Below are 25,125 nucleotides of genomic sequence, written 5' to 3'. Positions count from 1 at the left end.
GAATGCAGTGAGTGAGTGTGGGAAAGCCTCCCCCCACAAATCTACCCTGTTTTTGCATCAGAGAACTCACACCAGAGAGAAACCCTATGAATGTAATGAATGTTGGAAAACCTTCATTAGTAAGCCACATCTCACTAAGTGTGAGAGAACTCATACAGGTGAGAGACCCTATGGATGTAAGGAATGTGGAAGAACTTTTTTAAGTTTAGTTTCACTTTACATCATAAAACGCATACAAGAAAAAAGCCCAATGAATGCAGTCAGTGTCAAAAGCTTTCATCTGCAGGTCACAGCTCCTTGAAGAACAAAGAACTCACACTGGAGAAAAACCCTTTTCATGTAAAGAATGTCCAAAGGCTTTCATCGAGAAGTCAGAGCTCACTTTACATCAGAGAATTCATACTGGGGAGAAACCTTATAAATGCAGTCGATGTCAGAAAGCTTTCGTGCGGCAGTCAGAATGCATTTTACCTCAGAGAGTTCATACCAGGGGGCTGGGGGGAAGCCTTTCCAATGTGGTGAATTGGAAAGCCTTCGGCACCAAATCACCACTCATTACATACCAGAGAACACACACAGGAGAGAAACCCTATGGATGCAGTGGTTGTGGGAAAGTTTTCTCACAGAAGTCACAACTCCCTGTACATTAAAGAACCCACACAGGAGAAAAACCATATGAACGCAGTGATTGTCAGAAAGCCTTTAGCCATAAGTCCCCACTCATTATGCACCATACAGGAGAAAAGCCCTATGTATGTAGTGAATGTGGGAAAGCTTTCACCTGGAAACCTGGCCTAATCGAAGAACACATACAGGAGAGAGACCCTACAATGCAGTGAATGTGTGAAATCCTTTGGTGTCAAGTCACATAGTAGTCCAGTTCCATGCCCAGTGTCATATAGTAGAGAAATCAGATGGATAAGATGGATATGGTGAAAATGAAAAAGCATTTAAGGAGGCCATTCCAACATGAGATAGCAGGCGTATGGGAGACAGTTTTTATGGTGACTAAAGAAAAACTTCCAGTCAGATGTTTACTTTCATTGAGAATTAAAATGAGAGAGAAATCTAGTGCCATAGATAAATATGACAAAAATCTTCAGTAATAACCTACAGTGCAATCGTTCATCAGAAGGCATACACGAGAGAAACTGAATTTAGCAAATGTGCAGAAGTTTTCACACAGAAACCCATAGAGGAAAGAAACTGTACACAGGGGAGGAATGTTGCAATATTTTCATTGAGAAACCAAATTTCAGATGCACCGGAGAGTTTACGCCAGAGTGAATCATAGAAGAGTAATGAATGTGAGGAAAATCTTTTATTGAAAGTCAGAAGCATGTGATATTAGAGAATTTACACTAAGGAATAACTCTGATCGCCATAAAATACTTGAAAACCTTTTCTTTTTTGAAAACCTTTTCTGATTATGAAAAAAATGTCCACAGATAATACATGTAAGAATGCAAACCTGTGGGGGCACTGGGTGGCTCAGTTGCTTAAGTATCCTACTCTTGATTTCTGCTTGGGTCATGATCTCAGGTTCATGAGATCAAGCTCTGCCTTGGGCTCTGTGCTCAGCGGGGAGTCTGCTTGGGATTCTCTCTCCCTCTCCCCCTCCTCCTCTTCTCTCTTTCTAAACTAAATTAATTTTTTTAAAAAGGGGGTGCCTGAGTGGTTCAGTCAGTTGAGCATCATACTTGGTTTTGGCTCAGGTCATGATCTCAGGGTCGTGAGATGGAGTCCTGTGTCAGGTTCCATGCTAGGTGGGGAGTCTGCTTGAGATTCTTTCCCTTTGCCCCTCCCCCCATTCATGTTCTTTCTCTCTTTCTCTCAAATAAATAAATCTTAAAAAAAAGTGGGGCATCTGGGTGGCTTAGTCAGTTAAGCATCTGCCTTTGGCTCAGGTCATGATCCCAGAGTCCAGGGACGAGCCCTGCGTCAGGTTCCCTGCTCAGCAGGAGTCTGCTTCTCCCTCTCTCTCTGCCCCTCCCCCTGACTCATGCGCTTGCTCATGCGCGCGCTCTCTCTCTCAAATATTTAAAACATAAAAATTAAAAAAGTTTTTAAAAGCGTGGGGATGACTACACCATGAAATGCAACTCTAATTGTGTATAAGAACTTATATTTAGGAAAAATTAAATCAGGTCAATAAATTGAGATCATTTCCTCTAGAAATAATTTTAGAAAGTAAGTCATGTTCTTGCTGTGAATACCATGTTGATAAAGAAAATATTTCAAAAGGCTTTCAGTATGAAGAAGACATCAGTGTTCACTGTGGAGTATGAGCCTTTTTAAGTATGTGTATAAATGGAACATTCAGAATAAGAGGAGTTTACCAATAATTTCAGCTATATATCTAGGTGTTTATTTTCTGATAGTATCATGGAACATGCTTTTTGAGCTTTGAAAATTGTGACTTTTTGAGCTATATGTGTAAGTATATTTATAGGTAAGAGGTGAATATATGTTTTGTAACTATATTTTGAACTGATTTCAAAATTACAGAAAAGTTGCAAGAATAGTTACAAAGAACTTAAAAAAAATTTTTTTTAGAGAGAGAGTGCGCAAGTGATTGGGGGAGGGGCAGAGGGAGAGGGAGAGAAAATCTTAGGCAGGTTCCATGCCCAGTGCAGAGCCCGAAATGGGGCTTGGGGCTCGGTCTTACAGCCCTAAGATCATGACCTGAGCCAAAATCATGAGTCAGATGCTTCACCAACTGAGCCACCCAGGTACCCCATATAGTGGACTTTTCATCCAGATTACCCAGGTGTTAATGTTTTACTGCATTTGCTTTATTATATTTTCTCTCTGCATGTATACACACATACGTATTATTTTGTTTTTCTGAGCCATTTGAGAGTGAGTTTCAGATAGATACCTCTTCAGTGTGTAAATACTAAGAACAAGGACATTCTCCAACCTAATCACAGTATAACTATTAAAATCAGGAACATTGATTCAGTACTATTATCTAATTTACATCTGGCTGGCTCAATTGGTAGATCGTGCAACTCTTGATCTTGAGGTCATAAGTTCAAGCCTTACATGGGGTGTAGAGATTACTAAAAAATAAATAAAAAAAGTTACTTGGGACGGTTTTAAAAATTACATTGGAGTGATTATAAAAATAAAATTAAATTATTTTCTGTTTGTATTCTTAGAATTTTTGTACCTATTCTTGTTGATGTTGGTATTATTTTTTTTTTTAAAGATTTTATTTATTTATTTGAGAGAGAGAATGAGAGAGAGAGAGCAGGAGAGGGGGGAGGGTCAGAGGGAGAAGCAGACTCCCTGCCGAGCAGGGAGCCCGATGCGAGACTCGATCCCGGGACTCCAGGATCATGACCTGAGCCGAAGGCAGTCGCTTAACCAACTGAGCCACCCAGGCGCCCGATGTTGGTATTATTTTATATGCAAAACATTAGCATGGCTCCAGAAGTCAAAACTATACCCAAAGGTATACTCAGCAAAGTAGTTTATATGATTTTTAGTACGTAGACTTCCCATAAAAAATTCCAACATTTGTATTTTGCATCACAACAGTGCAGTATCCTTATAACTGGAGTAGTATGAATCACTATACTCTCTGCAGCCTATTTCTTTGGATGAGGATGATTGAGGGTATAGAGGGAAATATATGACTCTTTCCCAGTATTTCTGAAAGGGCTGAAATTCCTATTTACTTATGCTTATTTATGACTGTGGAATAAGAATAAGGACAGTTTGGAGCACTTAGCTGGCTCATTCAGTAAAGCGTGTGATTCTTGATCTTGGGGTCATGAGTTCAAGCCCCACATTGAGCATAGAACTTACTTAAAAAAGAAAAAAGAGAAAAAACAAGGGTAGTTCCTTTTACAAAATAGAGGGAGGGAGCTAATTATTTTATGTCTTACATATGCTGAGGCAAAAACCACATGTTCATCAGTGGGACACTATACCACAGGGAAAAGAAATGAGCTGGAGCTATGTTTATCAGTATGATTGAATCTCACAAGCATAATGTTGGTTGAGAAGTCTGGTCACAGAATACAGTGTAAAAATTAAATGGTATAAAAAGGAGCATCTGGCTGGCTCAGTAGGAAGAGCATGCACATGCAACTCTTGATCTTGGGGTCGTGAGTTCAAGCTCCACCTTGGGCAAGTAGAGATTACTTGAAAAAAGAAATAAATGGTATAATCAAATAAGTTTCTTAGAGATACATATATGGTAAAACTATAAAGAATAGTAGGGGAATGCTAAACACAAAATTTTAGGATAGTAGTTACTTGGTGTGAAAGGGGAATTTGGTCAGAAAAGGCAAAGAAAAGGCTTTCACAGCGTCGGTAATATTATCTCTCTGAAGTCTAGTGGTGGATAGGAGTCTTCACTTATTTTGTTATCTATCTTACATACATACAATATGTATGAAATACTACAATTTCAGAAAGTACTATAATACGTGAATAAACATCAGCATCACTTTCCTTTGTTCTGACTGTGATACCTAATTGAGGAAAGGTGTCTAATCCAAGTACTTGGTAATCAGTACTTACTATATTTGAACAATAAGATTTCATAGTGTCTTTCCATTGTTTTTATCATTGTAGGAATTTCATGAAGTGTCTGACAAAGTCAGAACTTCCTTATATTAGCTAAATATTTCAGAGAATTGCATACTGAGATTTTGGAACAGTAAGAAATAATTTGGCTTCATTTTTGCTTCACTGCAAATTTCCACATGACAAATCATTAGAAACCAGGTTTTTGTTTTAAAGCAATAGGTACGGGGGGCCTGAGTGGCTCAGTCAGTTAAGCGTCTGCCTTAGGCTCAGGTCTAGGGTCCTGGGATCAAGTCTTGTCTTCCTCTGATTTATTTCACTTAGCATAATCCCTTCAAGGCCCATCCATGTTGTCGCAAATGGCAAGATTTCCTCATTTTTTATGGCTAAATAACAGAATACACAGTTTGCTCATCTGTAGTTTTAACTACTTCCCTGCTGGTTCTCTTATGGCCACAGTGGAGATCAACATGGAAATACCACCATAGACAGTATTTGGGGGAGGTGAGGCTGAGAATATGAGGACAAACAGACAGTGTAAAACATTTATAACCTATTTTGTTCAGTCTAGTAACAGTGAGGGGTGAGGTGAAGGCCAGTCTCTGGAATATACATTTGGATGGATGAGGATATCCTGGATTTCCTGGAAGATTGTTTGTTCGGAGAGCCCCAGAAAACTTACTCCAGAGCCTCTCCCAGTGGGGATGAAGAAGTGAGATTCAGCAAAACTTCCGCTTCCTTTATTGTGTCTTAACTGCAAGCAACCACTAGGTGGGAGTTATGTTCTAACTCAGGGTTTTCATTAGCTCTTGAACAAATAAAGTAACACAAGGGGCATCAACCCAGGTCAAACCTGAGTTGTTTTGCTTTTGCTGGCCTTTGATCCCCCAGATTTCTCTCTTCTAATAAGCCCAGTTTTAGGTAACGTAGCTCTGATATGAATAGGATGCTCTACTTTAGGCTGCCTGGGTTCCAGAGCCAAGAGGCTTCTTTAGTGTAAACAGGAGTGGACACGAGAGGAATTGATTTTTTTTTTTTAAATAACCTTATTGGGGCACCTGGGTGGCTCAGTTGGTTAGGTGGCTGCCTTTGGCTCAGGTCATGATCCCAGGGTCCTGGGATCAAGTCCTACATCGGACTCCCTGCTCATTGGAGAGCCTGCTTCTCCCTCCCCCTCTGCCTGCCTCTCTGCTTACTTGTGCTCTCTGTCAAATAAAAAAATAAAATCTTAAAAATAAAAACCTTATTGTGAAGGATACCAAAGGTGCAGAAAAGTGAATAAAACACATGTACAACTTGTCCCATTCTTATAAAACAAACACCTATGTGCCTCCCACATAAGTCAAGATCTAGAAACTTAAAAGAACCCCAGAAGCCTGCCAGCCAACCTTGTATACTTTTCAGATCAAACCTGCTCTCTCCTCCTAGCTATGATCACCCTTTTGGCTTTTATGTAATAAACCCTTTGCTTTTTATTATTTTTTTTAAAGATTTTGTTTATCTGAGAGAGAGACAGAGCACAGGTGGGTGGAGGGACAGAGGGAGAGGGACAAGTAGACTCCCCAAGCCCGATGTGGGGCTCAATTTCAGGACCCCAAGATCATGACCGGAGCCAAAGTCAGACACTTAACCAGCTGAGCCACACAGACACCCAAATCCCTTGCCTTTTAAAATTAAACCTAAGTATGTGTACCTAAGTAGTATAGTTTAACTACCTTTTGGAAAGCTGTACGTAAATGGAATATAACAAATCTATTCTGATATATGTGGCTTTTTCACTTAACATGATGATCTTAAGATTGATCCATGTCATGCAGGCTACTTCAACCATTTTTATTATATAGTAATTCATTTTAGGATTAGACTGCAATTGTTTATCCTACTGAAGATGGACATTTGGCTTGTTTCCAGTTTGGGGCTCTTATGAAATATGTAAGCATTTTGTAATCTTGGGCACGCTCTTTTGTCCAACTGTTTTTCCCTCATATCATCTATGTGTCCTAGCGTTCATAGGCACATGTTTGTTGGCAGGGCATATATCTAGGAATGGATTTGTTGGATCATAGAGTGATTTTTTAAAAGACTTTAAAGTGCAAAATGGAAACATCTACATGAGTAGAAAGCTTCAAAAATTGAAAACATTTTGTTGATCTCTCACTGATTACGTTTCCTTCCTTTTTTCCCCTGGGGAATATTTCTAATCAAATATCGTATGTCACGGGGCACCTGGGTGGCTCAGTCGGTTAAGCGTCTGCCTTTGGCTCAGGTCATGGTCCTGGACTCCTGGAGTCCCTGTGTCGGGCTCCCTGCTCAGCAGGGAGTCTGCGTCTCCCTCTCCCTCTGCTCCTCCCCCTGCTCGTGCTCATGCTCTCTCTCTGTCTCTCAAATAAATAAATCTTAAAAAAAATCATATGTCATTTTCCCCTTAAATACTTCAGTATGTATCTGTAACAGATAAGGATTTTTAAAAACTATAGCCACCATACCATTACAATCGACAATAATTTTTTAGTATATTAGGGTTCTCCAAAGAAACAGAACCAATGGAATATAACAAATCTATTCTGGGTTGTGTGGGGGGTGTGGGTGTATGATTTATTGTGAGGTATCGGCTGTCATGATTGTGGAGGCTGAGAATTTGGAGTTGGAAAGGGTGGGGAAGATGCCTTTCTGATTAAGTAGTAGTTCTGTTACTGTTCCTGAGAACCTCTCCTTTTAGAAGAGTAGAATAGTGACACCTTAACTCGCCCACATCTGCGACTTCAAGACCAAAGCTGCTCTAGAGGGCCTTGAACAAGATACTGGGGCAGCGACCTTTCTGTCAAGATGTATTTTGCTAACTGAACTGCTCACATTGCCCTCCTAATAGCTGCCTCCCCAGCCCCATAAGAAGACCATTTGTTCTTGGGTGTGGACTATAAAGATGTATCTGTGTTTCTAAGATCTGATACTAGTTCTTAGTCTGTTCTCTTGTAAAGAAAGCATTTATATAACTGCTCATCATCAGAGGAATCTGACTGCACATCACAGTTACCAGAGAGCTTTGGGAATAAATATGGATTCCTGCATTCTGCACCAGACTTTGTTAATCGGAGATGGCTTGATGGTGCAGTGACCTGACCCATATTTAAAAAAAAAATACCTGGGGTGCCTGGGTGGCTCAGATGGTTAAGCGTCTGCCTTCAGCTCAGGTCATGATCCCAGCGTCCTGGGATCGAGTCCCGCATCGGGCTCCCTGCTCCTTGGGAGCCTGCTTCTCCTTCTGTTTCTCTCTCTCTCTCTATCATGACTAAATAAATAAAATCTTTAAAAAAAAAAAAAAAAAAAACCTCCCCAGATGATTTTGGCGAACAGCATCAGTGGTAGGTTCACATTTGGGAAATAGTTACCTAGATGATATTTGGGGCTGAGAGAGCCATGAGATGGGAATGTGAGGAAAAAACACAGTTGCTCAATCTTCAGTGTCCCAAGATTATGAGACATTCACGCAGATTCTCTTTTTATCTACTAGCAAGTTTATCTAGTATCTTATGGTGGGATGGGATACAGGAGAGATCCCCAGTCTCCTATCTCTGGAATGTACATTCTGGAATGAGGAGACTTCCTCCATTAGAAAACAGATTTCCTTGCACTTAGAAATTCACACTAGGGGGGGGCACCCGGGTGGCTCAGTTGGTTGAGGGCTGATTCTTGATTTCGGCTCAGGTCATGATGTGAGGGTTGTGAGATTGTCAGGCTCTGCACTGGGCGTGGAGCCTTCTTAAGATTCTCTCAATCCCTCTCCACCTGCCTCCCCCCCCCCAAAAAAAAGTCACTCTGGGGGAACTTGTGGAGGAGAGAATCTGGTTCTTCTAGAGGATCGCTCCCAGTTGCTCCCAGTGAGGTTGTACAGCTCAGGAGGCTGGTCAGACTCCCATTTCCTTGCTTTGTGTTCTGGCAGCCACAGGGTGGAGCTCGATTTCTAAGTTTGTTTTCTTTAGCACTTGAGACAAGTAAGAACACCAAAGCCAGCCATACCGGATTGTTTAGCTGCCCCTTTCTTTTGACCCCTCAGCTCTCCCTCTCCTGATAAATCCAATTAGCAAATTTAGAGAACTTCAGTGCCTCTATAAATGGGTTGCCCTGCTTGAGGCAGCCGAAATCCAGAAGCTATGAAGCTTTCCTGGTATGAAGGAAAAGGAGCCTGAATTTCACGGAACTATTAAAGAAAAAAAAAAAGTGGGATATAACAAACCTAAGGGCAAAAATGAATAAAAGGTAAACATGAAGATTAGGGACGCGTGGGTGGCTCAGTCGGTTAAGTATCTGCCTGGGGTCACGATCTCAGGGTGTTGAGATCGAGCTCCAGGTTGGGCTCCACCCTCAGTGGAGAGTCAGCTTGAGATTCTTATCCCTCTCCCTCTCACCTTTCTTTCCCTCTCTCTCTCTCTAAAGTAAAATGAATCTTTTTTTTTTTTTTTTAAGATTTTATTTACTTATTTGACACAGAGACAGCTAGAGAGGGAACACAAGCAGGGGGAGTGGCAGAGGGAGAAGCAGGCTTCCCACGGAGCAGGGAGCCCGAAGCAGGGCTCCATCCCAGGACCCTGGGACCAGGACCTGAGCCGAAGGCAGACACTTAACAACTAAGCCACCCGGGTGCCCCGAATCTTTTTTTTTGATGAAGATTCATATATTTGTGTAAAACAAATACCCATGTACCAGCAGCAAGTGAAGACATAGATCATGATCAGCATTCCAGAAGCCATCAGCCACAACATACTTTTTTCTGATCATTTTTCCTCCCTCTTTCCAACTGTAACCACTATCTTGATTATGGCAGTCAATTCGTCACTTTCCTTCGTAATTTTACTACATAGTTATATATCTCTAAACTGTCAGTTAAGCGTGTGCCTTCAGCTCAGGTCATGATCCCAGAGTCCTGGGGTCAAGCCCACATTGGGCTCCCTGCTCAGCAGGGAGTCTGCTGCTCCCTCTCCTGCTCCCCCTGCTTGTGCTCCTTCTCTCTCTGTTCAGTAAATAAATAAAATTTTTTTAAAAAATAAAATAGGGCGCCTGGGTGGCTCAGTTGGTTAAGCGACTGCCTTCAGCTCAGGTCATGATTCTGGAGTCCCGGGATCGAGTCCCGCCATCGGGCTCCCTGCTCGGCGGGGAGCCTGCTTCTCCCTCTGACCCTCCTCCCTCTCATGCTCTCTGTCTCTCATTCTCTCTCTCTCGCAAAAAAATAAAGTCTTAAAAAAAAAAAATTTACAAAAAAAAATAAAACAATTTAGCCAAAAGGCCAGAGAAATGTTTAGAAACAATTTAAATGGCCATTAATATGTAACTGATTAAATGTTTTGTTACGTCAATCCAGTGGAATACCATGCAAGCTTTAAAAAGAATGAAGAAGCTCTTGGGCGCCTGGGTGGCTCAGTTGGTTAAGCAACTGCCTTCGGCTCAGGTCATGATTCTGGAGTCTCGGGATCGAGTCCCGCATCGGGCTCCCTGCTCGGCGGGGAGTCTGCTTCTCCCTCTGATCCTCCCCCTCTCATGCTTTCTGTCTCCCATTCTCTCTCAGATAAATAAATAAAATCTTAAAAAAAAAAAAAAGAATGAAGAAGCTCTTTACATGCTGATATACCTGGCATGTTATTGCTAAGAATTGCTAGAAGTTCATCTAGCTGAAAGGATGGCTGAGGAAAGTATTAATTTAGTTAGATGAATATCCACCTACTTCTTGTAATGGAGGGGGATGAATATTGGGTAGGAAGCTGGCAGTCTCTACCACATCCTACCTCTTTGCCCCCTCAACATCCCTGTATACTCTTCCAAACAAAAGTAATCCCATCCTTCCCAAGGGTGATAGCCCCAATGTTTTATTTTGGAGTTTTAGCTTCAGTGAGGTTTATAAGTGTTTCTTTATGATAAGCATTCCATAAACTTAAAAGAATCCTCAGCTTCCAGAGACCCAATACATAATGGTGCAGTAGGAACTGGGCATATACAATGAAGACTTCCAATGAAGAACAGAAAAGTAGAGAGGATATAGCAGGCACTATTCTGTTGCAAATAACCAAGGCCAGTGAGCAGGCATCATAAGAATTCCCAGCCCTGACAGTGAAGCAAATTTCTTAATTAGCCAGTTTGGAAGCACTGGTTCTATTGAGAAGATGTACACCATCCTTTGTGGCTCCTGGCTTTGCACTCTTGCATTTCTTACTTGTGTCTTATTTTCCATGACCACACCTTAGTTGGACATTTCTTGGGAACTAAAAAGCATTTCTAGGAGTCAAAAATGTAAATGAAATGGGTACACTGCTGTGCACTGGAAATGCAAAACTTTATGGGTGACATGAGGGAAGGGGAGAAGGAGGATGACAGTAAAGCAGGAGGATGACAGTAAAGCAGCAGAATGAATGAGGGACTTTTGATAATAAGACGACCCAATGTTTAGTTTGAGTTCTTTTTTTTGCCAGCGCATCAGGGAAGTATGTTACGCGGTAACAGATAATTTGTGAGTCATGTTTGCAGAAAGAAAGAAAAAAAAGGCTGAGTACTATTATGGACTGACTGACTTCAAAACAAAAGCACCAGGGAACAGTTAGCCAGAGTGCTTTACTTGAAGCAGAAACTCAAAACCATAGGTGTTCATAAAAATGTAAACCACATGGGAATTTGTAAATATTGTAAACTGCAGTGAGAATCTACTGGGCACTCCCAGTTCGTGAAATGAGGGTGAGAGATCATTTTTGCTAGACATTAAAGGTTCTTACTTGACACCTGGATGACAGTATTGTCTATTGATTCATTAATTCAATATTTATTGAGTGTCTGTCTATCACACATTAGGCACTATTTTATACATAGGGTGTGGGGATCCATCAGTGAACAATAAGGGCCAAAATCCCTGTCTTCAGATAGTTTACATTCTCATTATGTGAAGGAAACCATACCAAGTACTACACACAGTTATCATACTGTTTCATGCCAATAAATCTGACAGTTTGGATGAAATGCTAAATTCCTTGAGAGTCACAGTTTACCAAAATTGACAGAAGAGGAAATAGAAAATCTGAATAGTCCCATAGCTATTAAAGAAATTGAACTCATTACTAAAAGCCTTCCCAGAAAGAAAACCCAAAGCCAACTGTCTTCACTGGTGAAATTCTAAACATTTATGAAAGAAAAGAATCAGAGGAATCACTTCCCAAGTCTGTTTAGGGGGCCATCAGCAGTTTGATGTAGAAGCTGACAAGGACACTAGAGAAAAGGAAAGTAAGAGATCCATCTTTACATACACATAAATGCAGAAGTTCTAAACAAATCTAGAGAGATAAATTATAAATAGACAAAATACATCATGACCAAATGTGGTTTATTCTGGGACTGCAAGGGTAGTTTAACATGCAGAAATTAATGGTGCCACGCCTAGAGTGTAATGTATGATGATACAAATGAAAGGATAAAACTATATGATCATCTTAATATACGCATATAATGCAAGTCATACAATCCAATAGCCATTCATGATTTTAAAAAGAAAACTCTTAGTAAGCTATGAACACAGAGAAATTTCTGTAGTCTGATTAACAATAGCTTTAAAGAAACCCTAAGCAAAATTTTAATGGTAAAATAACTAGTTTTTCCCTTACTATACTCTCTCACCTAAACTTTACAAATTCCCCATCACTTTCTCTTCTCCTCCCTTGTACCCTTTGACAACCTCCACCTTATCCCAGGGTAGAGGCTGAGGTCCAAAATCAGAATGACACCTTATGTCACTTTTTTCCCCACAAGTCAGGGGACACCAAAGTATTTTTCCTGACCCAAGGTAAGATGAAGCTGGAAATGGGAGCAGGGTTAAGAGCATGCAGAGCTCAAAAATGTCCCCCAGCCCCCTCACATTGCCCGTAACTCTGCTTCTGCAGATGATAAAGCAGATTTGGCTGTTGTGTCACTGGTGTGGGTTATATCCTCACTAAGGGCCCTCTCCAGACTGGCAGGCAGGGAGTGGATCAATCGCTCTCGGAAGTCTCGGCCCACAAAGACGTAGAGCATTGGGTTGAGGCAGCTGTTGAAAAAGGCCAGGGAGCTCGTTGGATTAACAAAGACAGTAAGGATTTTGTACTTACGCTCCAACAACATCTCTCTGCGCCAGACTGTGCTTAAAAGGGCAATCAGTTGAAAGGGGAACCAACAGAGAAAGAAGGAAGCCACAACAGCGGTAAGGACCCGTAAGGGACGGCTGGACTTAATCATGCCTTTTTTGTGTATCTTGGCAGCAATGAGCCCATAGCAGATAGCAATGATGGACATCGGCATGCTGAAGCCAATGATAAACCGGATGATCCCTCTGGCCGTCAACATGGTGAGGGCCACCTTCATCCTCTCTTCAGTACTGTTGCCCCAGGATGCAAAGTTGAAAGTACATCGTATATTCCCTGTTCCATCATTTACTGTAGTCAAGAAGATGAAAACTGGCAAAGTAAGGATTAGGGCAAGAATCCAGGGTCCGATAATCACTTTTGTAGCCAGACTTACAGTACGGTGGTTCTGGACCCAGACTGGATGCAGGACACAAATACAGCGGTCCAGGGCAATGCAAGCAATGAGGAAGACACTCCCAAATAGGTTTATGTCCACCACAATGTGAACTGCCTTGCATAGGAACCAGCCAAAAGGCCACTGTTTTCTCATGGCCTTTGAGACAATGAGGAATGGTAGGGTGGCAGTGAAGGAGAAGTCGGCTATGGCGAGGTTCAGGTAACAGACGGTGGTGACTGTGCGTGGCATCCGGAATCCAGCCACCCAGATCACAAGCCCATTGCCCAGGACGCCAAGGACAAAGGTGATGCCAAGCACCACCAATGACAGGATCCACAGAACCGTGTAGCCAGCAGGCTCATGGAGCATCTCTTTGGGTCCATCCATTGGGATGGAGATGTTGCTTTCCATCTTGCCCACACCTGAAACATTTCAACAATTGCCATGTCTCATCTGAGGAACCATCTTACCGCATCCCTATTCATGGCCAACATCACCCTCCGCTAAGCTCCCACTCCAACCAGGACACCCGACTCAGCTGAAACTTGTGGCCAGTCATACTAAAAATTGGCACTCCCTTGGCTATTACTTTGGGAGAGGATAGTTCTCCATATTCCCACAGTTATTCAGATGTATTCCATCTATCAGGCTGATTGCCTAGTCAAGAGGATTTCAAGGCTCCTGTTCACTAGCAGAAAACTACTCTGAAGGTATAGAGATAAGAAAAAATTGACAGACAGTTATGGCCTAGTGAGGGGAAACACTAGACGCAGAGTCAGTAGGTCCACCTCTCACCCATGATTCACTGCATAGATGCTGGTAAGCTTGGCAAGCTCTTGCAGCCCCAGGTTCTCCCAGACTCCCAGCTCACACTATGAGAACCCTTCGCCGGCTGTTTGCTTAGTATTGAGGTTAAAGTTTTAGGATTTGGTTTGAGTTTATAATTGAGGACTTTGAACAGTTACCGGTAATATGTAGTAATATTGTTACATCATGTGGATTCTGTGCTAGAGGAAGTCAGCAAAGGGGGCCCTATCTCTACTTTCAACCTTCTGTTTTTCATTGCTTGATATGGAGCTCTTCTCTGGGATGTGAAGAATTTTTACCCATTGCATAGCATTAGTGTTCTGTGGGATAAAGAATGTGAGAATAATAAAATTTGTTAGTAGTATCTGTTGGGTTCTTATCTGAGACCATGCACTGTGTTAATTGCTATATATGGGGATCCAGTTTGATCTACATAAGAATGCTATAATACTCATTATTTCTGGTTTTCATAAGAATAAACTGATGTTCAGAGCAATTATAGAAACTGCCCAAAGTCACTTCAGTAGTAAGTGGTAGAGGAAGGCCTTTGACCCAGGTTAATCTGGCTTTCTCTGTTACACCACTTTGACAGACATTGCTGGTTGCCCCCAACATCCATTCCCCAAGTCTCTTCTGCTGCCCAAACCGTAGTTTTGTTTAGTTACTCATCCTTCAGGGAAGGTGTTCCTCTCAGTCTCTGGAGGCAAATTCTGATTAGTTTCACCAGTAATTGGAATCCCCTTTGCTTTGCAAGGGCTTGCTTTAACAGTGGGCACATGACTAAATCCTGGACAGTAACACTGCTGGAAAATATCAGGGGGGGAGCTTCTGGGATAGATTTCCTTGCTTTTAAGAATCTCCCTTTTAAAAAAGAAGAAAGAATAATCCCCCCCCCAAAAGAAAAGAATAAGAATTCGAAAAAATGTAGTGTCTGCATCTGGACCAGGTCACATCTGTAACTACCGCATCCATATTCAACCCAGAAGTCTGTGTGACTCATGCACATTAACAAATTTTCTCATATTGTGATCTCTTAGCTGTATCAGAAATATCCAGAGTGGCTGGGGTGCCTGGCTGGCTCAGTCAGTGGAGCGTGCGACTCTTGATCTCAGGCTTGTGAGTTCAAGCCCCACGTTGGGTGTAGAGATTACTTAAAAATAAAATCTTAAAAAAAAAAAGATACCCAGGGGGGCTACTAATAATGCATATTCATGAACCCCACTCTGGAATCTCTGCATAAAAGCTAAGGTGGTCTTCTATGGCCTCAAAAATTTGAGGATCAGTTTACTCTGGGCTATTCAGCCTCAAGAGAAATTGTAATTACCAAGCACCTGTTCACATTTAATACTCATAATAATATTGCAAGGTGTTGGGGCGCCTGGGTGGTTCAGTCAGTTAAGTGTCCAACTCTTGATTTGGCACAGGTCATGATCTCAGGGTCATGGCATGGAGCACCACATCAGGCTCTGTGCTCAGCAGGGAGTCTGCTTGCGATTCTTTCTCTCCCTCTTCTTCTGCCTCTCCCCACCCCTCTCTAAAATAAATAAATAGGGGCACCTGGGTGTTTCCGTCAGCTAAGTGAATCTTTTGGCTCAGATCATGATCTCAGGGTCATGAGATTGAGCCCCACGTCAGGCCCTGTGCTCAGTGAGGAGTCTGCTTGAGATTCTCCCTCCTCTCCCTCTGCCCCTCCAGCTCGTGCTCTTTCTCTCTCTCTAAAATAAGTAAATCTTTGGGCGCCTGGGTGGCTCAGTCGTTGAGCGTCTGCCTTCGGCTCAGGTCATGATCCCAGGGTCCTGGGATCGAGTCCCACATCGGGCTCCCTGCTCTGCGGGAAGCCTGCTTCTCCCTGTCCCGCTCCTGCTTGTGTTCCTGGTCTCGCTATATCTCTCTCTGTCAAAAAAATAAATAAATAAAATAAAATAAGTAAATCTTTAAGAAATAATAATAGGGTGAGGGAATGGGGTAATTGGTTATGGACATTAAGGGGGGCACTTGATGTAATGAGCACTGGGTGTTGTATGCAACAGATGAATCACTAAATTCTACCCCAAAACTAATAATACGCTATATGTTAACTAACCTGAATTTAAATAAAATAAAAACATAATAATAATAATAATAATATTGCAAGGTGTCTGTTGTTATCCCTTTTTTATCAAAGGGAAACTGTGGCCCAGGGGTTTCAGTAGTTTGTTCAACATCATGCCCAGCTAGTCAGCAGAGGTGGCAAGTTTTGAAAACTGGATTTAGCCAATTCCAGAGTCACTGCCTTTGCCAGTCTAAAATGCTGCTTTTTAAAGGGGTTCCCCCAAGATTACCTGGACGTGGTCTCCCTCCCTCCTGTCCTTCTTCCTGTCTTTACCAGTCACTTTCCCAGTGGGTCTCTATGGCACATTGCTTGATTTAGTGCAGTTTCTCAACCTTGGCACCATTGACATGTGGGGCTGGGTAATTGTTAGTTTTGGAAGACTGTCCTGTACACTGCAGAATGTTTAGCAGCATCCCTACCCCTACCTACCAAATGCCAGTAGCAGCTCCACCACCAGTTGTGACATCCAGAAGTAAATTGTCAAATGTCCCCTGGGTTGGGGGGGCGGGGGGCGGGAAGCACTCCCAGTTGAGAGTCACTGTTACCAGTGTAAAAAGCGCTGGGCTCTGGAGGGAGGTCAGTCTTTATTCTACTCTTCATCTGACACCTGCCCAAGGAGTTCTTAGTGCCATCTCTTTGAGCTTCAGTTTGCTCCTCTGCAGAATGGAGGCAGTTTTATGGTGAAGACTGATTTTTCAGGTGAGGATTAATTGAGAGTAGACATGGAAGTGTTTGAGGCAGGACCGAGTGAGTCTTTAACAGATGGGAACTCTTGGTCTTCACCTGGCTCTGTACTGTGTCCTGGGGCTCAGTCCTGGGCCATGCATTGTGGAAGCTCAAGTTCAAGTCAAGAACAGCGCTCATAACAGTAGTAGTTAGTACTTAGGAACATTTTCGCATATGCCAAGAGCTCCTTTAGCCCACAACCCTCACATATGAGCATTTGAAATTCCACCAGAATTGTCCCCTCAACTCTCTTCCACCCACCATACTTCCTTGACAGAGTCATGTTCTCTCTACCCACTCACTAACCACCCTGTGAGGCACTCAGAAGATATGATGTGTTCAGTGATCTATAGATCTTGGTTTAAAAATGCTGCTACAACAAGGAAGGACAATTGTGCAGTGACAGGAGGGGAAAGGCCAATGAGGCAAAATTGTACATTATGGGCCCACCCTAGCTGTAGTTTGGGAGACAGGACCTGTGAACCACACACAATACTATTGTGGATTATGAGGGCTCCTGTTCAGTGAGCCCCTCAAATGTGCCAGTCACTGTCCATTTTATAATCTCCAATTACAGCAACCTTCTCTGGGATAAAGAGAGGAAACCACGGCTCTGGCAGGGGAAGTGACTTGCCTGGTGAGTGTCACAACTACGATGGGGCACAACTGAATTTATGACCAGATTTCAAATGGCAGCTCAGTACTTCTGTGTTAGCTTACTCTACTTCTCTAGCATATTTGCACTTCCAAGTTTTGCTTTTTTTTTTTTCCCTCCAAGTTTTTAAATAACTGTTTCAGTTCTCCTTTTCTCCTCTCTGCTTTTACCTGGCTTCGCCCCTCCTCGTCCCCGTTCTCAGCTGATGCCTTTGCCTCATATTGTAATGGGAAAATGGTAACCATTAGAACTTTTTAGCCTGCGCTGCCCCAAACCTTCCAATCTACTTGCACTTGTTGTAGTGAGTAAAGCATTCTCATTCATCCCAGCAGCTACCCTCCCATGTTTGCTCTGGATCCCTCTCTACCTCACCTTCCTGAGAACTTTCCTCCTGCATTATCCCTTTTCTTTTCTGCCAAAGACAAAAATCCAAGATTTTCTTTCTACTAAGGCCATTCTCACTATCACATAAATGTTACCGTATCTCCTCCCTATAAAAAGAAACCATCCTGGGCACCTGGCTGGCTCAGTGGGTAGAGCACATGACTCCTGGTCTCAGGGTCATGAGTTCAAGCCCCACAATGGGCATTGAGCTTACTTCAAAAAAATAAATAAATAAAAAGAGACCATCCTTGGCCCATATTCTGTTCTAGCTTCAGCCCTATTTCTCTCAAGAGAATTCTTTCTGTGAAGAGGATTCACAGCCAAACTTTAGAAGGGAGTGTCTCCACTCCTCACCTCACATTTTCTCCTACACATACTCCAGACTGACTTCGCTGTTCAGCACTCCACAGAATGTGCTCTCCTCAGGGATACCTGTGGCCTTTTTGTTACCGGCTCCAGTGGTCCCTTCTCAGTCCTCATCCTGATACCTCAGTGATGTAGCACCCATGTGACCCCTTCCTCCTCCTCCTTTTTTAAAAAATTTTATTTATTTACTTGAGAGAGAGAGAATGAGAGAGAGAGAGAGCATGAGAAGGGGGAGGGTCAGAGGAAGAAGCAGACTCCCCGCTGAACAGGGAGCCTCATGTGGGACTCGATCTCGGGACTCCAGGATCATGACTTGAGCCGAAGGCAGTCACTTAAATGTATCCACAGTACACTCTTGGTTGTTATTATAGCTCAATTGGCCACCTCTTCTCAGTCCAATTTACTAGCTTTTTCTCCTCTAAATTTAACTTTTTTTATTTTTAAAGATTTTTTTTTAAGATTTTATTTTAGAGGGAGAGTGCTCTTGTGCTCATGAGCAGGGGGAGAGGGAGAGGGAGAGAGAGAATCCCAAGCAGACTCCACATGAGCATGGAGCCCAATACGGGGCTCACAACCCTGAGATCATGACCTGAGCCAAAATCAAGAGTTGGATGCTCAACCGACTGAACCACCCAGGTGCCTCTGAAAGATTTTATTTTTAAGTAATCTCCACACCCAACGTGGGGCTCAAACTCACAATCTCGAGATCAAGAGTCACACATTCCACTGACTGAGCCTCCAGGCACCCCCTCTAAGTTTAACTTTACATGTTAGGGTGTCTCTGGGTTTATACCTGCTCCCTTGCATCCTCTATACATAGTCTTTCCATAGTATCATCCAGTCTCATGGCTTATAATACCACACTGATAACTTCTTTTTTAAAAAGTTTTATTTAGGGGCGCCTGGGTGACTCAGTCGTTAAGCGTCTGCCTTTGGCTCAGGTCATGATCCCAGGGTCCTGGGATCGAGCCCCACATGGGGCTCCCTGCTCAGTGGGGAGCCTGCTTCTCCCTCTCCCACTCCCTCTGCTTGTGTTCCCTCTCTCGCTGTTTCTCTGTCAAATAAATAAAATCTTTTTTTTTTAAAGTTTTATTTATTTAAGTAATCTCTACACACGGCGTGGGGCTCAAACTCACAACCCTGAGGTCAAGAGTCACATGCTCCACCGACTGAGCCAGCCATGTGCCCTGGTACCAATAGCCACCTTACTTGAAATCTCCCTGTGGGAATCCCATAGGCATTCCAAACCTGACATTACCCAAACCAAACTCTTAACTATCCCATCCCCCCAAATCTGCCTCTCTCCCAGTATTCCATATCTATCTGGATTAAACACTCAGCTGTTAAAGCTCCAAAACTAAAATGGATCCTTGATGTCTTTCCCTTATCACTCCAAATCTAAAATGGATCCTTGATATCTTTCCCTTATTCTTATCATTCTTGATGTCTTTCCCAAGTCTGTTGATTCTGTCTGCAAAGCAACTGAATCCACACCCAGAATCATTCACATCCCCAGTGCTCTTGTCCATGGCCCTTCGTCTGGCTTGCATATTTGCACTGAACTTGCAAATAGCTTGTTCCTGTTTCAAATGCCTCCCCCACCACTACCCCCCACCAAAAATCCATCTTCAGACAATAGCCAACTGATCTTTTTTTTTTTTTTTTTAAGATTTTATTTATTTATCTGACAGAGACACAGCCAGAGAGGGAACACAAGCAGGGGGAGTGGGAGAGGGAGAAGCAGGCTTCCCGCAGAGCAGGGAGCCCGATGTGGGGCTAGCCAACTGATTTTTTAAAAACAGAGAGCATGACATTATTCTGCTCAACATTCTCCAGTGGTTTCCAAACTCCTGACTTCCAAGCTCAAGCTTACCGAGCACTCTTGGATCTTTCCTGTCTATCCCTTTGTGACCCAATTTCCAAAGTGTAGGAGAGTCCTCACACCAACAAACAATTCTTGAACACCAGCAGGTGTGTAAGAATTCAACTCAATTCTGACGCTATCAGACTGCACAGCTTAAAGGTTCAGTCCTAAAAGATGCCCCCTTGCCCCTGGGGCAGTTCAGACCCCAGTTACAAGCCCAGGATACCTCTGCTTCTGACTGACTGTCTCTAAATCATAGGTTCCCACAACATCTTCCTCAGATTCGATTAATCTGTTGCAGTGGCTCACAGGACCCAGAGAAGTATTTTACTTGCTAGATCACCAGTTTATTATAAAAGGATATAACTCAGGAACAGCAGATGAAAGAGATGCATAGGGCCAGGTATGGGGAAAGGACTCAGAGCTTCCATGTCTTCTCCAGGTGGGCTGCTCTACCCGCATCTCCACATCTCCACATGTTTTCACCAACTCAGAAGCTCCCTGAAGCCTGTCCTTTTGGGATTTTATGGAGGCTTCATTACATAAGCATGATTGATTAACTCATTGGCCATTGTGGATTGAATTCAGTTTCCACCACTTCTCTCCCTGGAGGTCCGGGGACTGAGACTGAAAGTTCCAACCCTCCAATCACATTGTTGGTCCTCCTGGTAACCAGCCACCCCATTAACTTAACAAGACATCTCGGTTGCTCTCCTGACTTAGGAGATTCCAAGGGTTTTAGGAGCTTTGTGCCAGAAACAGGACAAAAACCAAATATATATTTATTATTATGTATCACAACATCACACTCAATCATACTCCATACTTTCATTCTGATCTTGCACAATGCGCTCCATCCAAATGGAGTTCCTTCAATTCCTTGAACATGCCAAGCTCATCCGCCATCTCAGGGCTTCTGCATCCTCTGTTCCTTCTGCCTACAGTGCTCTTTCAAGCTTCCCACATTTGGCTCTTACCGAATATTCATTCTCAGCTTAGTAATTACATCTTCAGAGGCACCACCTGGCCCACAATGCAGAGCAGCGACTCCAGGCACAGTTTATCCTACCAGATATTTTTATTTATTTATGCATTCTTTCATTTTCTAGTCTAAATATTCTCCACATTAGGAGCTCCTGGGTAGCTCAGTCAGTTAAGCATCTGCCTTCAGCTCAGGTTATGATCCCCGGGGTCCTGGGGTCAAGGCCCAAATTGGGCTCCCTGCTCAGGGGGGAGGCTGCTTCTCCCTCTCTCTCTGCCCCTCCCCCTGCTCGTGCTCTCTCTTGTGCACGCGCACTCTCAAATAAATTTTTTTTTTTCAAATAAGTTTTAAAGAATTTTACATGAATGAATGAATGAATAAATAAATAAATATCCTCCACATTCGTATATATGCTAGAAGACTACCAAATTCTTTCAGTGCTAAAACTCTAGAGTAACGCTGTCCAGTAGAAACATACATGCAGGGCACCTGGGTGGCTCAGTTGTTAAGCGTCTGCCTTCGGCTCAGGTCATGATCCCAGGGTACTGGGATCAAGTCCTGCATCGGGCTCCCGGCTCAGTGGGAAGCCTGCTTCTCCCTCTCCCACTCCCGCTGCTTGTGTTCCTGCTCTCGCTATATCTGTCTGTCAAATAAATAAATAAAATCTTTAAAAAAAAAGAAACCTACATGCAAGCTACATGTGAGGCTTACCATTCTTTCTACAAAGTAAAAGAAATCGATTTTGATAACATTAATTTTAAATAATACATTGTATATAACCCAACATGTCAAAAAGAATATCATTGAAACATATAACCAATATAAGAATTATCAATCAGCTATTTTACATTCTTTTTCCATGGTAAGTCTTTGAATGTACTAAATGGGTGTTACACTTAAAGCACATCTTGGACCAGCGAGAGCTCAATAACCATATGTGGCAAGTGGATTCTATATTGGACACCCAGCTCTGAAGGTTTAGGAGATATCTACCACCTAGCAGATGTTCAAATAATAATTTTTGAAATTGTCCGGCCCCCAACTTACCACCAACTGAGATCTGTTTTCTGTTGCTAGTTCCCAGCTTCCTGCAGAGTGACTCAGCTTGGGCAGATATTTTATTGGGTAAGGTGGGGGAGGGACAATGGAGCTGGAACCAATCAGGTGACACAAACCCAGGGCTTTTTGCAATTTCCAGAAAGCACCCTGGATATGTTGTCTGTGTACTCTCCTTAGAGACTGAAGTCTGAATATTCCCCTCACCTCCAGCCTACTGTGGGAGACAGGAATTCAGCCCTCTAAATGTCAAGGGTCAAGGAGCGTGGGTGTCCAGGCCCTTTCTCCTTCAGAGACTCAGGAAAATGAAGGAAATAATTACTGAGGTGAGAAGAACTCAAGACAAGCAATACAAAGCGGGAGATGGTGGTTAAGCAAAAACTTGTTTCTCTCCTCACATAACAGTTCTGACACCAAATGTGTAGTAAAGGGCTGGATCCCACAAGACTGCCCCATTTCAGATGCTACTTGCAAGTCCCAGGTTGTCACCTATACCTGACTGACCCGCTATAAATCAGGGGTCCCTGTGAACCCCTCCTCAGGTTCAGTAATTTGCTAGAGTGGCTTGACAAACTCAGGAAGGCAATTTGCTTCTGTTTACCAGTTTATTATAAAGGATACGACTCAAGACCAGTGGAAGCCGGAATCCGTCATGTCAGTTTGGATGAAAAAATGAACAGTAGAGTTCTTATCACCCCCAGGCCTGGCTGGACCAGCTGAGGAACCTGTAGGAACGCAACCCCACTAGCTTACAAGTAGTTAATTAGCACTACCGTAAAGGTATAATCACCAAATGTACTTAATGAAATCTCTAACATAAAGAATAAAGATATTTTTCAGATTCTCAGTCTCTTGAGTTGGAAAAGACCTCCAGGGAACCAGATGAAGTGTTACTATAGCATCCAGCTTCTCAGGAGACCCCTGCCCCAAATTTTGCCCATTGTTTTATTTTAAAGATTTATTTGAGAGAGCACAAGCAGGGTGGAGAGGGGGAGAAAGAATCTCAAGCAGACTCCCCGCTGAACAGGGGCCTGATGCAGGGCTTGATCCCATGACCCTGAGATCGTGACCTGAGCTGAAATCAAGAGTCGGACACTGAACCAACTGAGATACTCTGGTGCCCCAAATTTTGCCCTTTAAAACCCCTCACTTGCAAGCCATCAGGGAGTTTGGGGCTAATGAGCATTAGCTCCACATTCTCCTGGGAGGCGCCACACCAAAAAATAGCTCTCCTTTCTTAACTGCCAAAGCTCAGTGTCAGTTTTTATTGGCTTGCTGCACATCAGGTGGACAAACTCTCATTTGGTTCGGTTACACGGCCAAATGGAAGAGATGCATACAGCAAGGTATGCAGATGGTGGAGTGCACACTTTCCTCTCTGAGGGTAGCACCCTCCCAACACCTTGGTGGGTCCACTAACCTGGAAGCTCATCAGATCTTTCCAGTCAAGAGTTTTGTTTTATTTTTTAAGATTTCATTTATTTATGAGAGAGAGAGCATGAGCAGGTTGAGGGACAGAGGAGCCCTGCATGGGGCTGATCCCAGGACTCTGGGATCTGACTCATGACCTGAGCCGAAGGCAGATACCCAGCCGACTGAGCCACTCAAGCACCCCTCCAGTCAAGAGTTTTTAGGGCCTGGGTGGCTCAGTCATTAAGCGTCTGCCTTCGGCTCAGGTCATAATCCCAGGGTCCTGGGATTGAGCCCCGCATCGGGCTCCCTGCTCAGCGGGGAGCCTGCTTCTCCCCCTCCCTCTGCTTCTCCCCCTGCTCATGTTCTCTCTCTCTCTCTGTATCTCTGTGTCTCGAATGAATAAATAAATAAATCTTAAAAAAAAAAAAAAGCCGTTGGGACCATACCAAAAGGGAAGGCTTCTGTACAGCAAAGGAAATCATTAACAAAACAAAAAAGACAACTTACTGAATGTGAGAAGATATTTGCAAATGATACATCCCATAAGGGGTTAATATCCAAGGTATATAAAGAACGTATACAACTCAACACCAAAAGTCCCCCCCAAATAATCCAAATAATCTGATTTTAAAATGGGTAGAGGGGGGCACGTGGGTGACTCAGTCATTTAAGCGACCGACTCTTGATTTTGGCTCAGGTCGTGATCTCAGGGTCATGAGATCGAGCCCCACATCAGGCTTCACGCTCAGCACAAACTGCTTAAGATTCTCTCCCTCTGCTCCTCCTGCCTGTGCAATAAATAAATAAATAAATAAATAAATAAAATCAATCTTTTTTAAAAACGGGCAGAGGACCTGAATAAACATTTTTCCAAAGAAGCCATATGGATGGCCAACAGACACATGAGAAGATGCTTGACATCACTAATCATCAGGAAAATGCAAACCGAAACCATAATGAAATATTACCTCACACCTACCAAAATGGCTAGAATCAAAAAGACAAGAAATAACAAGTATGGTGAGGATGTGGAGAAAAAGGAACCCTCATGTTGGTGGGAATGTAAATTGGTACAGCCACTGTCAGAAACAGTATAGAGGTCCTCAAAAAATTAAAAATAGAAATACTACGTGATTCAGTAATTCCACTGGATATTTATCCAAAGAAAATAAAAACACTAAATTAATGTTTAATTCTTTCTTAATTAAAAAGATAAAACACCCTTGGGCGCCTGGGTGGCTCAGTTGGTTAAGCGACTGCCTTCGGCTCAGGTCATGATCCTGGAGTCCCGGGATCGAGTCCCGCATCGGGCTCCCTGCTCGGCGGGGAGTCTGCTTCTCCCTCTGGCCCTCCCCCCTCTCATGCTCTATCTCATTCTCTCTCTCAAATAAATAAAATCTTTAAAAAAAATAAATAAAATAAAAGCACCAGGGTAATTTGGTGGATTTGGGGGCCATCACTGAGATGGAATTCCATGAGAAGAGGCAGAGTATATTAGTATGCTAGAGCTGCCTTAATAAAATACCACAGACTGGGCAGTTTAGACAATAGAAACTTATTTCCTCCCAGTTCCAGAGGCTGGAAGTCCCAAGATCAAGGTGTCAGCAGCGCTGTTTTTTCCTGAGGCCTGTCTTCTTGGCTTGTAGATGGATGTCTTTCTTCTGTGTGTGTCTGTATCTTCATTTCCTGTTCTTATAAGGACACCAGTCAAA

The 25,125-nt window shown here is 43.0% G+C and overlaps 1 protein-coding gene and 1 long non-coding RNA gene across 2 annotated transcripts in view; one reads left to right on the top strand and one right to left on the bottom strand.

The window, feature by feature from the left end:
* LOC123855941 (uncharacterized) overlaps nucleotides 1–25,125 on the top strand; it is a 40,667-nt gene that overhangs the window by 7,815 nt on the left and 7,727 nt on the right. The window lies entirely within an intron of this gene.
* Nucleotides 11,883–22,052, bottom strand: FPR2 (formyl peptide receptor 2). The gene is made up of 2 exons (XM_045892025.3): nucleotides 21,992–22,052; nucleotides 11,883–13,490 (listed from the first exon to the last, which is right to left on the bottom strand). Exon 2 carries the CDS (start codon nucleotides 13,477–13,479, stop codon nucleotides 12,424–12,426), a length of 1,056 nt encoding a protein of 351 aa, XP_045747981.1. The 5' UTR covers nucleotides 13,480–13,490; nucleotides 21,992–22,052; the 3' UTR covers nucleotides 11,883–12,423.

Source organism: Mirounga angustirostris, unplaced genomic scaffold (genome assembly GCF_029215605.1).
Source record: "Mirounga angustirostris isolate CCGP_5_RB_7025 unplaced genomic scaffold, mMirAng1.0.hap1 SCAF_16, whole genome shotgun sequence".
Classification (NCBI taxonomy): Eukaryota; Metazoa; Chordata; class Mammalia; order Carnivora; family Phocidae; genus Mirounga; species Mirounga angustirostris.
Note: the sequence above shows the minus strand (reverse complement) of the source record. Positions and strands in the feature narration are given on the sequence as shown.